The sequence below is a fragment of the Nomascus leucogenys genome, chromosome 19 (genome assembly GCF_006542625.1).
Source record: "Nomascus leucogenys isolate Asia chromosome 19, Asia_NLE_v1, whole genome shotgun sequence".
NCBI classification, from domain to species: domain Eukaryota; kingdom Metazoa; phylum Chordata; class Mammalia; order Primates; family Hylobatidae; genus Nomascus; species Nomascus leucogenys.
This window is the reverse complement of record NC_044399.1, coordinates 31413445-31430060: the sequence shown is the minus strand read 5'-3', so window position 1 is coordinate 31430060 and position 16616 is coordinate 31413445. Positions and strand designations below refer to the sequence as shown.

The window sequence follows — 16616 nt, the reverse complement described above, 5'->3', positions numbered from 1 at the left end:
CACTCCAGCCTAGGCGACAGAGCGAAATTCTGTCTCAAAAAAAACTTAAAAAAATAGTGGATGGAGCACTCAGACACTGACACCCTCTCCACACCCTCTCCTCTAGGAGTGTTGGGGTCATTGCTGCTGTTAAATTTGTGTTGTTCAAAATTCAAAAGGGTATACAACAAAAATTCTCTCCCTGCTCCAGCTTCTCCTCAACCACTGACCTCCCTTCCTGACAGTGTGAACAGTTTCTAGGACTCTATGCACATAGAAGCAAATATGTCAAAAACTCCCCCCTTCTATGCAGATGCACAGCATTTTTACTTTAACTTAATAATCAGTTTTGTAGGCCGGGCACAGTGGCTTATGCCTGTAATCCCAGTACTTTGGGAGACCGAGGCAGGTGAATCGCTTGAGGTCAGGAGTTTGAGACCAGTCAGGCCAACATGGTGAAACCCTGTCTCTACTAAAATACAAAATTAGCCATGTGTGGTGGCGCATGCCTGTAATCCCAGCTACTTGGGAGGGTGAGGCAGGAGAATCGCTTGAACCCGGGAGACAGAAGTTGCAGTGAGCTGAGATCGCAGCACTGCACTCCAGCCTGGGCGACAGAGTGAGACTCTGTCTCAAAAAAAAGAAAAAAAAATTAGTTTTGTAGATATCTAGCTGTGAAGTGAGTTTTGGGTGTAATGTGCTGATACGCAAGGGAATGTGAGAGGCTTCTTTGGATTGTGTTTGCCCTCAAGGTGTGGCCTAGAGGAGAATCTGGAACTTCTTAGGGCCCAGAGGCACAGGTGGTCATGGATCCACCATCATCCTGGCCCTCCAGCTAAAGCTGATTTTTTAATTTTATTCCATTTATCTTATATTTATTTACTTATTTTTCAGGTATACACCAGAAGATCCATTTACTCTTTTTTCTTTTATTTATTTATTTTACTTCACTTTTTTTGTGAGACAAGGTCTGGCTCTGTCGCCCAGGCTGGAGTGCAGTGGCACCATCTCTGTTCACTGCAAACTCCACCTCCTGGGCTCAAACCATCCTCCCACCTCAGCCTCCCAAGTAGCTAGGACTACGGGCATGTGCCACCATGCCTGGCTAATTTTTTTTTTTTTTAGAGATAGGGTCTTACTATGCTGCCCAGGCTGGTCTCAAACTTGTGAGCTCAAACAATCCACCTGCCTTGGCCTACCAAAATGTTGAAATTACAGGCGTGAGCCACCACACCTGGCCTCCATTTACTTTTTAATATCAGCTTTGTTTGACCTTGGCTTAGACATTGATTTTGACCCACAGAATCAGAGTACACAAGATAGGACATAGGAAAGCAAATGGTCGTCGTCTTTATCCTAGTCCTATAGGGTACCTGGAACAGCATCAGTACCTAGAAAATAAAGCTGCCATTTAGTGAGTATCTATTCTGTGCCAACATGCGATGAGGTTGGTGGGTACTCTTCACGTTGCAGGTGGCAGAGCTGAAGTTCCCACCAGGCCTCTGGGACTCCAGAGTTCTTGCTCTCTGTACTGTCCTGCACTCCCTGCACAGTCAGCTGCCATTAAGATTCACACACCGAGTGCCCCCCTTATTCATGGTGTTGCCAAGGAGGGAGCCGTTGTTTTCCCAGGTCTGCTCCAGCTCAGGGCCCGAGAGTCTGGTTCTGCAGGCCTCTCAATAGCAGGAAGCAAAGTGGGACAGACTGGCAGCCACTTGGCTTATCAGGCCCAGTTCCTTGACCCCCGTGGCTTCCTCACATCCTTAGCCTATTTTTCCTTTCCATTTAGGGAACATGTCCAGCAGCAGAGTCAAGAACACGGAAAGGTCAGTGTGGTAGCTTTTCCTCATCTAATTGCAATCCGTCCCTCCCTAAACACTTTCCCATGACTCCCTCTGTGGCAGCATCTGCTCACTTTTCTGTGGCAGCAAGCGAGTCCAGGTTATCTTGCCCGTTTGTGTTTCCAGGGCCTGGTCCTCAGGTTTCTGGAGCGAGAGAGGCATGTCCAAGAACAAGTCCAGAGCTGCTGGGCCGGGGCTTCTCCTTTAGAGCCAAGACCCCATGCAGACACTTTGGCTCCTGTGTCCTCTGGCTGTTCCTGGGCATCGATTGAGGTTCAGCATCCTTTTCCTTCTGATTCAGTAGCAGTTTGGGGGTGGGCAGTTTGACAGCTGCCTACCGTTTTCAGAACTGCCAAACTCCGCGAAACTGACAAACTGGCAGACTGATGGACTCCATCTCCTGGTTCCTCTTGGACAGCAGGAGAGTTGCTCCCACTGGATGTTTCTCCCAAAGATGCTCTTTCAGTGGCATTTATTCATGCACAAGGAGGAGCTAAGAAAAGTCACTTGGCACCTCTCTCATGCTCAAAATTCAAGGAAGTCTGTAGGGGAATTGATTTTAATAGCTGTCTCAGTTAATTAGAAAGAGAAGAAATTGTCCCCAAAATGTAATTAATGAGAGCTGCTGCTAAAGGAGAAAAGGCTGCTTTTTGCTTGGGTGCTTGAGGTGCTTTTTGCTTGAGTGCTTGAGGTGCTTTTTGCTTGAGGTGGCCTCAAGTACAGTTGGGAGCTGTAAGGTGCCAGCGTCTTTGGGGAATTTGTGGCTGTCAGATGGGCCCAGGATTTCAGCTGCCTTGGCTGCCCCTTCCACAGGACTCCTGGTCACTGTGGGTCCTGATGCCTAAGAGATTTTGTAAGCTATGCAAATAACTATCTAATAGGGGTGAGTCTCTTAATTGACTCCAAATTCATCTTCTCAGTACTCCTTTGCCCTATTTTTTCAGGAACCAGATTTCACCTGTGATATTTTTCTACCATCCTGGTAATAAGACCACTAAACACTATCCCTCTTACTCTCTGCTTCCCCTCCAAAAAACCCAGGGTCCTCCTGGAACATTCTGCCTGGGTGTTCTTAGGCCGCTCAGTATCCTGAGGCTCCAGAAGCAGAGGTCTAGGAAGGACCTGGGACTTTGTGGGAACGACCACCCCCACCCTGCTTTTAGCAGAAACCATCAGGGGCTGGGTTTCTCCCACCAAACCAGCCAGATGTCTGATAGTGGTGGCATCTTTGGTTGATCGATAGCCTCCAGAATCCACACACAGGAGCTCCTGGGTCCTGCTGAGGGAGAGCCCATCTAGGGCTGCAGTTACACTGCAGCCTATCCCCCCACTGGTGCAACCTTTCTCCCATGGGTAGAGGCTGGAGATCTGAGTGAATGGAGAGCACAGCCTGGGGTGGCATGATTTCCAGCTCTTGCAAGGCTCTTAGGCTTTGGCAGAGCCTCCCCTCTCAGTATTTCCTGCATGTGTGGTGCAGGCCCTGCACAGGGGCAGACAGATAGCTAATGTGTGCATTCTTCCCCTTTCAGTGGCCAGACTGAAGGCACCGTTCCTCAAAATTGAAGATGAAAGCAGGTGAGTGGGACCTCCTCTCTCTGCTTGCCCCAGCTAGGCCTGCACAGAGGAGGGAGGAGGGAGGGGTGCTCAGGGGCCTCAAGCTAATGTGAAGACATGGAGCCCCTTAACCCTGCACCTTCATCTTCCTGAAAAGCCACTTTCTCCCACTGTCATGGAGAAGTCTCACGCAAACCAGGAGGAGCCTCTAAGAGTGGCATTATACAGTGAATAGTCCTCTTGGAGATGAGTCAGAGATTAATGATCCTGTGTGTGAATTACCTCTATTTAATACTCTGCTCTGTGAGCTCATGGTGTCCCATGCAGGCTCGTTATTGCAGCTCCTTTCCCCTTGGGTGTATGCTGACATTTCGTGTCAATTCATTACCCAGTCACAGTGCTAATATAGTCCAAGACATCATCTTGGCTGAAATGAGGGTGCTAGGGGTGGTATTGGGGATTCCCTTGTCAGGCCACCCTGTACTTGATAAAGCCTTTCTGTTTCACTTTGAAAAATCCTTTTCTGGCTCATGTTACCTCCTGACAGCCCTGGGTGAAAAAGATGAGGGGAGCCCATCTCTTCCTAATGGGGAAAACTGAGGTCAGAAAGGAAGGGACTTGTGTACAGCCACCTTGCTAATAAATTGCAGCCCAAGGCTAGAATCCAGGTTTCCTGCCTGCCCTGTCTTGTGTCTTGTCTGTCCACCATTATGGCCTCTTCTTCCCTGGGGCAGGAGGGTCCCATTGACAATGTTAACCTGATGAGCTATTAGCAGCCATGTTGGTTATCACTGAATCTTCAGTAAGTACAAGATCAAAAGTCTATGTGGATCTATAATTATCTCAAAATTTAAATTTTTGTTTTTAATTTTTTTTCCAAAAAGGCATTTTCAGACTAAATAAATTTTTTAAAGGAAATAAGTCCATGTATATCCAGCAGAGACTACTGAGGACAGAATTGTCTGTGTGCCTCAGGCAGGGAAGGGCAGGGCAGCTGAGACCAGCCTTAGGAGCCTGGCATGCCTGCCCATCTTCCAGACAAGCCCAGGGTCACTTCTCAGCACCTGCAGACAGTGCTGCGCTGGCTTTGGTGGCCCAAAGGCAAGTGGAGAGAACAACAGGATGGTACAGAGGTGCTGTCTTCCAGTTCCAGTGGGACAGAGTGGGTGTTCATCCCCAGTCCCTTCATACCTATTTAAATGTAGGTAATCATGACACATATGCAATGCCTGAAAGGCACTGTTACAGCCTCAGTATCTGCACTGCACATGGCAGGCACAGGTATATCACTGTCACCAGAGTGGGGTACATAATGTGTGTGTTCCTGGCGTTATAGGCCAGAGAGGAGATCCAACTAGAGCTGAGATTTCTTGTGAATTTTTTTTTTTGAGATGGAGTCTCACTCCGTCGCCTAGGCTGGAGTGCGGTGGCACAATCTCAGCTCACTGCAACCCCTGCCTCCCAGATTCAAGCGATTCTTCTGCCTCCCGAGTAGCTGGGACTAAAGGTGTTCACCACCACGCCCAGCTAATTTTTGTATTTTTTGTAGAGACGGGGTTTGGCCATGTTGGCCAGGCTGGTCACGAACTGGCCTCAGGTGATCCACCTGCCTCGGCCTCCCAAAGTGCTAGAATTACAGGTGGGAGCCGCAGTGCCCAGCCACTTGTGATTTTTTTTATGTGCTGTTTTCAAGCAGGTGCGTTCAAAGCCTATTAGGCCTATTAGCCTGCCCATCCTCAAGTTTCAAGCCCCCTAAGCAGAAACAAAATGTCATTGAAGAAGAAAGAAACATGCCAGGGTTGTGAGGGGTACCCCCTTCTCCTTAAGGGTCCAAGAAGACTTATTTGTTAATTCACTGCTGAGCTACAGCACTCTTACCCTGCTCCCTGAGAACCCCTGGCCTGCACTGTTTCCCCCAGAACATGGACCATTGCAACCAAACATGGTGCACCCAGCAGTTACCTCACTCGGCAGGGTTTGCGAAGTATACACAGATCACTTCTGTCTCTGCAAGTCTCTTGAATGTTTGCAATTTGAGGCACACTGCCAGAACCACTCAGTCCAGGTCTGACTATCCAGAACCTTCACTGTGCCTGTCTTCTCCTTTCAGAACACCAGCCCTCAGATAGTTCTAAGGACCAGCAAGAACACTTCACAGAACAGGGAAATAACTGTACTGGTTTAAACATTCTTCCATTTAGAATCTGCCAGGCTAGAGTCCTCAAAGATTGTCATAGGGTCAAGAAACAAAACGGGAAGGTGAGGAAAAGTAGATCAGGAGTCTGGAGATGTGGCTTCTGATCTGACCTTGGCCGCTTAACTATTTGTGAGCCCTTGAGCAAGTCACAGAACTCTTGGGCTTCATTTCCTTAGATATAAAATAGGATAAGCCCAGAGGGTGCTTACAGGATACCAGGAAGGCAGTGGTATGAGTTTGAAAAGTGGACAGAGAGAACATATGTATTAATTTAACCTAGAAAGGCTGATGAGTTTTATTAAAGAATTTAAAAGATGTGGAGGTGAAAGTCCACTTTATCAGGGCTGGAATTCTAGGGCGTTGGGCGAGGCCCCCTCCTCAGCCTTTACCTTCCCCATTGTAGTCAAAGTGGAAGTTTTCTCTGTTGCAGGAAGTTTCGTCCTTTCCATCATCAATTTAAATCCTTTCCTGAAATTTCTTTTCTTGGACCCAAAGATGCAAGTCCCTTTGAGGCCCCGACGACCCTGGGCAGCATGCACCATACCAGGTGGGTCTTTCTGGTTCCTGAGTACCGAGGGCTGGTTACAGGCCAAAATCCTCCCCATCGGGGGCCTGCTGGTCAGATTTGGGAATGGCCATGTGTTTGCTCCTTAGGCAAAGTCTATTCTGGGAACGTAGCCCAGAGAAGAGAGACTAGGAGCGTTCATCCATTTTATTTTGTGTTCTTCATCCGTACTGAAGAATTTAACTTGAAGAAGAAAGGGAGGTGCCAGGGTTGTGAAGGGCACCCCCTTCTCCTTAAGGGTCAAAGAAGACTTATTTGTTAATTCACTGCTGAGACACAGCACTCTTACCCTGTCCGCCCAGAACCCCTGGCCTGCACTGTTTCCCCCAGATCATGGACCATTGCAACCAGACATGGTGCACCCGGCAGTTACCTCACTCGGCAGGGTTTACCGAGTATACACAGAGGACAATAGACCGCTTTCTCAAACTCATATCTATAGACCACCATCATCAGAGTCCCCTGTGGTCTCATTAAAAATAGAAGTTCTAGCTGGGCACAGTGGCTGATGCCTGTAATCTCAGCACTTTGAGATGCCAAAGTGGGAGGATCACGTGAGGCCAGGAGTTTGAGACCAACTTGGGCACACAAACATAGCAAGACCCTACCTCTACAAAAAAATAAAAATAAAAATGTAAAAAATTATGAGTCAGGCAGAGTGGCTCATGCCCGTAATTCCAGCACTTTGGGAGGCTAAGGTGGGCAGATCACTTCAGATCAGGAGTTTAAGACAAGCCTGACCAATACGGTGAAACTCCGTCTCTACTAAAAATGCAAAAAAAAAATTAGCCGGGCATGGTGGCGCACACCTGTAATCCCAGCTACTTGGGAGGCTGAGGTAGGAGAATCACTTGAAACCGGCAGGCAGAGGTTGTAGTGAGCTGAGATTGCGCCACTGCACTCCAGCCTGGGCAATGGAGCGAGACTCCTTCTCAAAAAAAAAAAAAAAAATTAGTCAAGCGTGATGACAAGTGCCTATAGTCCCACTTACTCAGATGGCTAAGGCAGGATGATCATTTGAGCCCAGGAGTTCAAGGTTGCAGTAAGCTATGATTGTGCCACTGCACTCCAGCCTGGGTGACAGAGTGAAACCCTGATGCAGGTTCCTGAACTCCACCCCATATCTATAGAATCAAAATCTCTGATGATGGAGCCCCAAAAGCTGCATTTTACAAGCTGTCAGGTGATTTTAGTGAATATCAAAGTTTAAACTGGTTGGGCCAAACATCAGGAATAACTAAGGGGTGGGGTGGGGGAGAAGATCACTGCATTACATGGCTCATGGCTTGTGGGCTTGTTAATGTTTCTACTCTGCAGATGTTTGAGAATTTGAACCCTCATTAACCAAAGTAGAGAAGGAATTCAGCTCAGGTGATGGGTGAGATGCCTTCTCAGACCCTTTCTAACCTCTGGGCTATGGGGTTATAGACCAGGAGAGAACAGAGCAGACTCTCAGCCCTGGAGTTCCTGGGGCCAAGGAGGGTCTGTGGTTTCCATCAGCTGACAAAGGCTGTGGGTCAGAAAATAGTACAAATAGGAGGGAAAAAATTAAGGTAATGTGGCAGTAGATGAAGTGGGAGCAAGGAGAGAAAGAGGTGAGGTTAAGTCCCAATACAAGGGATACCAGGGAGAGCCAGTCAGAAGGTGGCCCAGGCTTGGCGCTGGCAGTGATGCTAGGCCTGGGATGGCCTTGGGATCACAGAGGAGCTAAGAGGCTGTAAAGGGAAGATGAAGCAATGAAGCTTTGGTATCTGCATGTGAGGAGCCTAGGCAGGGGGTTGGCCCTGGTGGGACATCAAAGTTCCAGGCGTGTGTCTGTGTGTGTGTGTGTGTGTGTGTGTGTGTGTATGTGGAAAATATGTGTAGGAAGAAGTGTTTAAATTTTTACATTTTTGAAGTCATTATTATATTTTAAAGTTTAAAAATTTTTAAATTTAAAAAGTTTAAAATTTGTGTTACAAATGGTTTAATGTGAAAAGTCTATATTCCACACCCAGCCTCCAGTTCTGTCTCCTCACTGGTGCAACCTTCCTCCCAGGGGTAGAGGCTGGAGGAGATCTGAGTGGTGCCTCACCCCTGCCAAATGGAGAGCGCAGCCTGGGGTGGCATGAAAAGAAAAAGCAAGTAACATCCAGCATAGTCAATACTATATGATTCTTTTTTTTTTTTTTTTGAGAATGAGTCTTGCACTGTTGCCTAGGCAGGAGTGCAGTGGCGTGATCTCTGCTCACTGCAACCTCCGCCTCCCAGGTTCACCCGATTCTCCTCCCTCAGCTTCCCGAGTGGTTGGGATTACAGCGCACACCACCTCGCCCGGCTAATTTTTTGTGTTTTTAGTAGAGATGGGGTTTCACTATGTTGGCCAACTGGTCCCGAACTCCTGACCTCGTGATCCACCCACCTCAGCCTCCCAAAGTGCTGGGATTACAGGCGTGAGCCACCATGCCGAGCCTATATGATTCTTTATGTAAGAAGAGGGAACGAAAGATACACATATACTTGTATATCCATGAACTATCTCTGGAGATAGACCACGCCTATAATCCCAGCACTTTGGGAGGCCAAGGGGGAAGGATCACTTTGAGCCCAGGAGTTCGAGACCAGCCTGGGCAACATAATGAGACTCCCATCTCTATTTTTATATTTTTAAAAAATCTGGCCAGACACAGTGGCTTACACTTGTAATCCCAGCACTTTGGGAGGCTGAGGCAGGTGGATCACTTGAGCTCACGAGTTTGAGACCAGCCTGAGCAACATGGCGAAACCCCACCTCTATTAAAAATACAAAAATTAGCCAGGCATGGTGGTGCAAGCGTGTAGTCTCAGCTACTCGGGAGACTGAAGCTGGGGAATTGCTTAAGCATGGGAAGCGGAGGTTGCAGTGAGCCAAGGTGGTGAATCTGCACAACAGCTTGGGTGACAGAGTAGACCCTGTCTCAAAAAAAAAAAAAAAAATTGCATTCCCTTTTATGGCTGCAGGGTATCCATTATGCCATTGTATGGAATGTATTTACTGTATTTTATTTAACCAGTCTGTTATTCATGGTTGCTTAAATTAGCTCCAATGAAAATCATGCTCAGAGTAAATTTGCAATTGTTCAAGTGTGTTTGTGGAATAAATTCCTAAAGATAGAAATATTGGATCAAAATATATATGCATTTATAATTTTGATAAATTCAGCCAAATGGCTTTTCATGGAAGGGATACCAACTTATATGTTTACCTGCACTGCATGAGAGAGGCTGTTTCCCATCCCCTTGCCTCATGCTGTGACTGGCAGATATGTTGACCTCCAGTACAACAGATTAAAAACCGTATCTCAGTATAATTATAATTTTTGTTTTTTCTTTTTTTTTTTTTTTTTTTTTTGAGACGGAGTCTCACTCTGTCGCCCAGGCTGGAGTACAGTGGCACAATCTCGGCTCACTGCAAGCTCCGCCTCCTGGGTTCACGCCATTCTCCTGCCTCAGCCTCTCCGAGTAGCTGGGACTACAGGCGCCCACCACCACGCCCGACCAATTTTTTTGTGTTTTTAGTAGAGACAGGGTTTCACCGTGGTCTCGATCTCCTGACCTCGTGATCCGCCCGCCTCGGCCTCCCAAAGTGCTGGGATTACAAGCGTGAGCCACCGCGCCCGGCCAATTTTTGTTTTTTCTTACTATGAATGAGGCGAAGTATGTTTGCATATGTTTGGTTGTTTGAATCTCTTTTTATGTGAACCTTCTTTATATACTTTGCCCATTTTTTATTTGGGTTATTGATCACTTTAATAATTTGTAAGGAGCCCTTCTCATATTAGAAAAATGAGCTCTTTGTTATTAGTTGTAAATATTTTGTTTTCTCTGCTCACTGCAACCTCCACCTCCCAGGCTCAGGCAATCCTCCCATCTCAGCCTCCCAAGTAACTGGGAGTACAGGTGCGTACCACCACACCTGGCTAATTTTTATGTTTTTTGTAGAGGTGGGGTTTCACCATGTTGCCCAGGCTGGTCTCGAACTCCTGAGCCCAAGTGATCCTCCCATCTTGACCTCCCAAAGTGCAGGGATTATAAGTGTGAGCCACCGTACCTGGCAGTTGTAAATAAATCAATATATATATTTTTTTCCTAAGCCTCCCTGAGCAGAGAAGTTGTAAATACTTTTAAAAGACAACAAAACCCCAAGTTTGTGGCGTTTAACTTTGCTGTATTAGTCCATTTTCATACTGCTATACAGACCTGTCTGAGACTGGGTAATTTATAAAGGAAAGAGGTTTCATAGACTCACAGTTCAGCATGGCTGGGGAGGCCTCAGGAAACTTACAATCACAGTGGAAGGCAAAGGGGAAGCAAGGCACCTTCTGCACAAGGTGGCAGAAGGAGAAGTGCTGAGTGAAGGGGGAAGAGCCCCTTACAAAACCATCACATCTCATGAGAACTGTCACGAGAACAGCACGGGGGAAACCACCCCCGTGATTCAGTTACCTCCACCTGGTCTCTCCATTGACACTTGGGGATTATAGGGATTACAATTCAATATGAGATTTGGGTGGGGACACAAAGCCTAACCATATCATTTGCTAATGATTCTTTGCCATGCATACATATTTTAAAGTTGTATATAGTTGAATTTATGAGTTTTTCTGTATATCTTCTGGGTTTTGTGTCATACTTAGGAAGTCTTTAAAAGGAGTGTTTTGGACTTGTCGAGTTTACTGGATGGCCAGATAGAAATGCCCTTTGGTTGTAAGAAATATGGGGCTGATATTCAGATAAGAAGTCAGGCTTGGCCGGATGTGGTGACTCAGTCCTGTAATCCCAGCATTTTGGGAAGCTGAGGTGGGTGGATCACCTGAGGTCAGGAGTTTGAGACCAGCCTGGCCAACATGGTGAAACCTCATCCCTACTGAAAATGCAAAAATTAGCTGAGCATGGTGGCGGGCGCCTGTAATCCCAGCTACTTGGGAGGCTGAGGCAGGAGAATGGCTTGAGCCCAGGAGGTGAAGGTTGCAGTGAGCCAAGATCGCACCACTGCACTCCAGCCTGGGTGACTAAGCTAGACTCTGTCTTAAAAAAAAAAAAAAAAAAGAGAGAAGGACAGAGGTAAGACAGGCTGCCCACAGGGAGGTCTCCAGACGTCTTCTTCCTTGTTCCCCTCTTGCCATTCTTAGATGATTGGTACCAAGCTCAGGGAAGGCCTGCCTGCCGGTGCCTGCCCAGCCCCTTGGCCATCTTGGTCCTTCCCCTCCCTGACCTAGGCCCCAGGCCCTAAGTAGTGGCTCCTCCCCCAAGGGCCCCAGCAGTAACCACTTTGCCACACTATGTACCCTCCGCAGAGAATCCAAGGATGGAGAGCCAAACCCTCAATCAGCTGCCCGCACCATGCCCAGGAGGAAGAAAGGCTACTGCGAGTGCTGTCAAGAGGCCTTCGAGGAGCTCCATGTGGTGAGCCCCTTCCCCACTAAGCAGCTGCTCCCAGAGTACCCTGAGGGAGCCTGCTCACTGGGGATGAGTCCTTCCTATGCAATTTCGACGCTGCTATGGCTGTCCTCCAGGGCCAGAGCATGGGCTGGGAGGTCAGCTTCCGTGTCCCCCTCCCCCCAGGCCTCATCTAATGCCCTGTGCTCCTCTCCCCGCTCCGGCAGCATCTTCAGAGTGCCCAGCACCAGAGCTTTGCCCTAGAAGCCCATCTATATGCAGAAGTGGACAGGATCATTGCCCAGCTCAGCCACAGCTTTCCAGACATCCCTTTCCAGGCTGGCCTCCCCGGGTGAGTGCCACGCTGGCAGGCACAACTGCATCCGCACTCTCCTCTGTTGCCCTCTGGGTGGAAAGAGACCCTCAGGTTGGTGGCTGCTGGGACCAGACTGTGATGTTTTCCTCTTTTCTCACCTTCCTTTCCCCTCATCCTCAGTCCTGTTTGTTTTGGGGGTGGCCAAAAAAAATAAAAAGACCTCCATCTGTGACTTCAGTTGATGAAGACTAGACCCAGACCAGACTGTGGCTCCCTTCCTACCCCACGGGCTTTGACGTGGACGATAAGCAGTTCTGGCCAGGGAGCGGAGGGTAGTGCTTGGGCCTCTCCTAGATAGGTGAAAAGCAAAGTCTTTCTCCCTCTGTAGAAGTCACCCCCAGAAAGAAGAACTGCATGGGGTTTGATGGGAATTCCAGGGCCCTCTGAGCCCCGCTTCCCCTTGCTGCCAGCAAGGCAGACCCTCTCCCACCTGGGCTGTGGCTTCACCTCACCCCAAATCTCCACCTCAAGCTCAACTTGCACAGCCAGGCACTGCGCTGCTTTCTTCAGCTGCCAAAGGGCACAGCCTCTTCTGTGAAGTCATGAAATGGAATAGCCTCTAACCTATTCCTCTGGCCGGCCCCAACCACAGGCCGCAGAGCCAAGAGAAGTGCACACAGTGCTGGCTGCTGCCCCATGTTCAGACCCAAACAGGAGGACTTTGACACAGGGCCTCAGAGAAGGCAGCTCTCTCGGCACATGAACCACCAGCTGTGGCAGCTCTCCCTGTGCCCTCAGCCCTGGCCCAGGCCTGCTGTGAAGTTGAAACCTGCAGCTCACTGGGTGTTTCTGTCCCAACAGGTGGTCAGGTTCCCCAGCTTCTGACTGTGACCCTCTCTGTCCTGAGACTCTGCACCCCCATCAGCCCTCCCATCCCAGGGCAGCATCTCCCAGGATGAGGAAAGAAGACAGCTGCCAGGCATCAGGTATCCCAGAGCAGGATGGGACAGTGGACAGCACGCAGGCACCAGCTGAATGTGCAGGGACTGGTGAGGTACCTGGACCTATAGCAAGCTGCCAGGACCTGGGGGGGTCAGTTGATGTGTTTGTGGACCCCCCAGGGACACCAGTGTCCAGGAGCCCTGCTTGCCAATGCCTCCTGCCTAGCTCTGGTTTTATGGAACTTTCCTCTGGCCCAGATCTGGCACTTGTTGGCCACAAGCGGAAGGTTCAGTTCCCCAGTGGCAGTGCTGAGAAGAGAGTGGGGGCCTCCTGGCCACAGGCTTCATTTTTTGTCCCAATAGCCCCCAACCCCTGCGGCACCAGGACAACTAGTGGCAAGCGCCTTCCCTCTCTTCCCCTTCCAGGCCATGAATCCAGGCTCCTTGCCTCCCTCCAGCCCTTGTGCCACTCACAGACCTGCCTCTCTCTCCCAGACCCCTTCCCTGGCAGCCCACAGACAGACCAGCAGAGTTCTGGGCCACACAGCCCCCCTGGCTGGGGGAAGGGTGGCCCCCAGGGCCTGAGGATTCTGAGTGTACAGCCACTGGCCCTGTATCCCAGGAGGCTGGCCAGCTCCCCAGCTGCCCCACAGCTCCAGGCCGGCCATCAGCTCCCCTGTACTCAGCTACCAGTGTGCAGCCCTCAGGAGCACCTGTAGAGAGCAGGTCTACCTCCCTCCTGCAGCCCCTGCCAGCCAGTGCAGGAGCCAGCTGTTCCTGATGCCTCTGGGTCCCCCAGCCTCTCCAGGTGCCCTGTCTCCCTGTCTCCCAGCCCTGGTCCCAAGCCCAGCCCCAGCCCCAGCCCCATGCTGGCAGAGAGCTGCTCCTATGAGTCCCCAAGGTGCTTGGCTCTTCACAGGGCCAGGCAGCTCCAGATTGAAGGGCCACAGATACAACTTATTCCTCTGCTGGGTGCTGCACACCCGGCCAGGGCTGACCAGGACGCAGGAGGGGCAGAACCCCAGGACTTCCCCAAAAGAGCCAGAAGGAGGCCCGGGCCTGGCCTTTGAAGTCTAGCAAGCAGCTGTCACGCTCAGCTCCATGGAGCCGACAGAGCCAGCCCTCCCACTGGCCAGGTCTTTGGGAGAGAATCTGGGCTGGGGGCTGCCCTCTCCTACCCCCACCTCCTGCCATGTTCCTGACCAGGCAGAGTCTACAGTGGGCTTGCCCAGCTGAGGCTGGCCGCCCACGCTAGGAGGCAGAGGCGAAGTTGGCATGGGGAGGGACCACAAAGGAGCTGGGGCAGCAGGAGCCCTGGCCCAGCTTCCTGGCCCTCCGCAGGCCCTTGCCTCTCTGCAGAGCTGCGGGTTAGCTGTTGGTGTGCTCCACCCCCAACCCCGGCCTCCTTTCCCACCAGCATGTGGCTGCTCCTGCTTTCCGAAATGCCTGTGTTGGTCCCCTCCCCCAGCCCCCCACGCTCCCGCACACAGATCCTCAGGAACATATGAAGCAGAGGAGGGGCTTGGGCTGCACCACTCACAGAGTTCCCTCCCCCAGGCACTTAGTTTGGGCCCAGCACTGACCTTTCCCCTGAGCCCAGGATGTGGCCAGAGCCCCCTCTGGGACCCCTCTCGGCCCTTCTCTGCCTCCTCAGCTTGAGCTGCCTGCCCGAAGTTCAGCTGTTCCGGGGCCAGTGTGTCACTTGCCAACTTCCACATCACCCTCCTCCCTCGCTCCCTCCTCTCCTTCCCCAAGGACCTCCCCCCATTTCTGGCAGCCAAGTCATTAATCTGGAGACAGAAATGGGTTTGCTATCGATTCTCTGGCCACTTTTTCTTTCATTACAGTTTGTACCGTGGTTCTTCTCACCCTTCTCTGCGTCCGTGCATTTAAAGAGTTGTCTCTTTAAATGTTGAAGCTCCTGGAAGCCTGGTGCTATTCTGTGTCTCCTTTCAAAGGAAGAAGGGGGGGCCCAGCTATGGGTGAGGACTCAAGTTATTAGTTTGGAAATAGAGCAACTATGTGTACAGCCCACCTTAGAGGTCATGTTACCCCCTTCCTGTTAAATTTTACAATTAATTTTGGTTCAGGAAATGTAAATAAATTTGTTAATAACAAATAGCAAAGAGATTGGGCTGGAATGCCATATGTCGGTCCTTGATCTGCCCTCCAGTGACCCAAGGCAGGGCTGTGGGCCAGCAGCAATGGACAGAATCACTAGATGGTGGGATGGGACCTCCTGCAAGTCCCACGTGTGAGTGCCACAACCCTCCTGCTGGCCTTGCCCAACGGCTCCAGGGAGCAGGGCTGCCTCTATCCCTGCCCAGCCTCCTTTACCCGGTCTCATCTGGTCACTTACTTGGCTCTGCTGCCTGGGGAGTGATCGCCTGCAGAGGACATGCCCCTCTCCCTCCCAAGACATTCCTGTTAAGGGCCCACTCCTCTTCCCTGAAGCCAGACTGCGGCTTATGTCTGGGCGCTGCTGGGTTCGTCCCTTTCCTTTTGTGACATGGGGTTGCCTCATTCCCCATGACACCACCCCTCTGCATGGGGAAGTTTCCCCTCGCCCCTGTCTCAGACTTTGATACCTTTACCTGCTGCTCACACAAAGCCCGTGGTGCCGGGTTTGGGTGCCCTCATTGTCAGCTGCCCAGGACCCATCCCCCAAACCTCACATCCGTGTACCCTTGCCTTCCCCTCCTATCTCAATGATCATGACCTTGGACATCTCTGCCAGGCCAAACCTCAAGGCTGGAACACTCCTCAGCCATTTCTCCATTGCGGCTTCCTGGCTGTAGACTCAGGTTAGAGGTGAACCCAGAACACCTGAGACTTGACCCAGGATGGATGGGTGCTGCTTGATGTGAATGAGGTCTCGCAGTGGCTCCTTGGCATGAGCACTGCTCAGACTCCTTTCCACTCCAGCCCCCTTTCCACATCTCCGTCCCACACCAGATGACTTTGACCCAGACCCAGTGGGCACTGCCTCATCTTGTAGTCAGTCCCTTTTCAACATGTTGCCATTTCTTTCTGAAGAGGTGTCCTCCCTCCACAAGTCACGCTGTCTGTCCCTGGCCCTCCAGCCCACCTAGCCAACCACCCTTGTTGGTTTCCTTCTCAGACTTGCCACCTCTCCCCTCTGCCCCAAAATGCCATGCTCCTCTCCTGGAAGACACTTGAGTTGATTCAGTAAATCAACTTCAAATACTTGAAGGCTCCCACCTTCTGTTCTCTGGCTCCTTCCTGCGGTCTATACCTACCGCCTCCTCTTCACCTCCTTCCCTTCCACACTTCCTTCCTGGGTAGCTCTGCCTGAAGCATTCCACTAAGATCATCTATTCCAAGGTCATGGACAGGCTACTGGTGACCAAAGTTGGTTCCTTTTCTCCTTTCTTTCCTCCTTGAAGCCTGGCTCCCTTAGTCCCAGCAGTCCCTCAGTGGCCTGGTTCTCCTGTCCCCCTGCCCTTCCTCACCATTGCCCATTCCCTCGTTCATTCATTCAGCACAGGCCTTGCCGTCTTCCCTGAGTCAGCTCCGAGACACCTGAAGAGCCCTCCAGCCCTAACTGCTTTCCTCAGACTAGGTCCCCAGCCCTTTGTTCTTGCCTCTTCTCGCTGAGCCTTTCACTTCTCGGCAGATGTGACTGATTGGTAGCTCCACCCCAACTCCCTTCTGCTGGGTGGAATGCAGGAGCTAGCTGCCTCCAACTCACTGTGACCTCAGAAAAATGCCTTTATTACTCGGGCCTCAGTTTCCTCATCTTTAAGTAAGGGGCTTGGATGAGATGATTTCGGGACGCTTTCCTATAATAAAATACTGTGACAGC

The 16616-nt window shown here is 50.5% G+C and overlaps 1 protein-coding gene and 1 pseudogene across 4 annotated transcripts in view; both read left to right on the top strand.

The window, feature by feature from the left end:
• DBF4B (DBF4 zinc finger B) overlaps window positions 1-14918 on the top strand; it is a 40473-nt gene extending 25555 nt beyond the window's left edge. Inside the window, exons 7-13 of one of the 3 annotated variants that reach the window (XM_030800663.1) lie at window positions 1769-1805; window positions 3350-3395; window positions 6002-6118; window positions 11452-11560; window positions 11761-11885; window positions 12711-12835; window positions 14638-14918. In XM_030800663.1, coding sequence (XP_030656523.1) covers window positions 1769-1805; window positions 3350-3395; window positions 6002-6118; window positions 11452-11560; window positions 11761-11885; window positions 12711-12835; window positions 14638-14699 — 621 coding nt within the window. In that variant the 3' untranslated portion in view covers window positions 14700-14918. Of the gene's footprint in view, window positions 1-1768; window positions 1806-3349; window positions 3396-6001; window positions 6119-11451; window positions 11561-11760; window positions 11886-12710 lie in introns of all 3 variants that reach the window. The other 2 variants (XM_030800661.1, XM_030800662.1) reach the window with 2 other exon arrangements.
• LOC115831572 lies at window positions 14700-16616 on the top strand (annotated as a pseudogene). Its single transcript, XR_004027098.1, has 2 exons — window positions 14700-14772; window positions 14964-16616. The product of XR_004027098.1 is annotated as a protein DBF4 homolog B-like (transcript).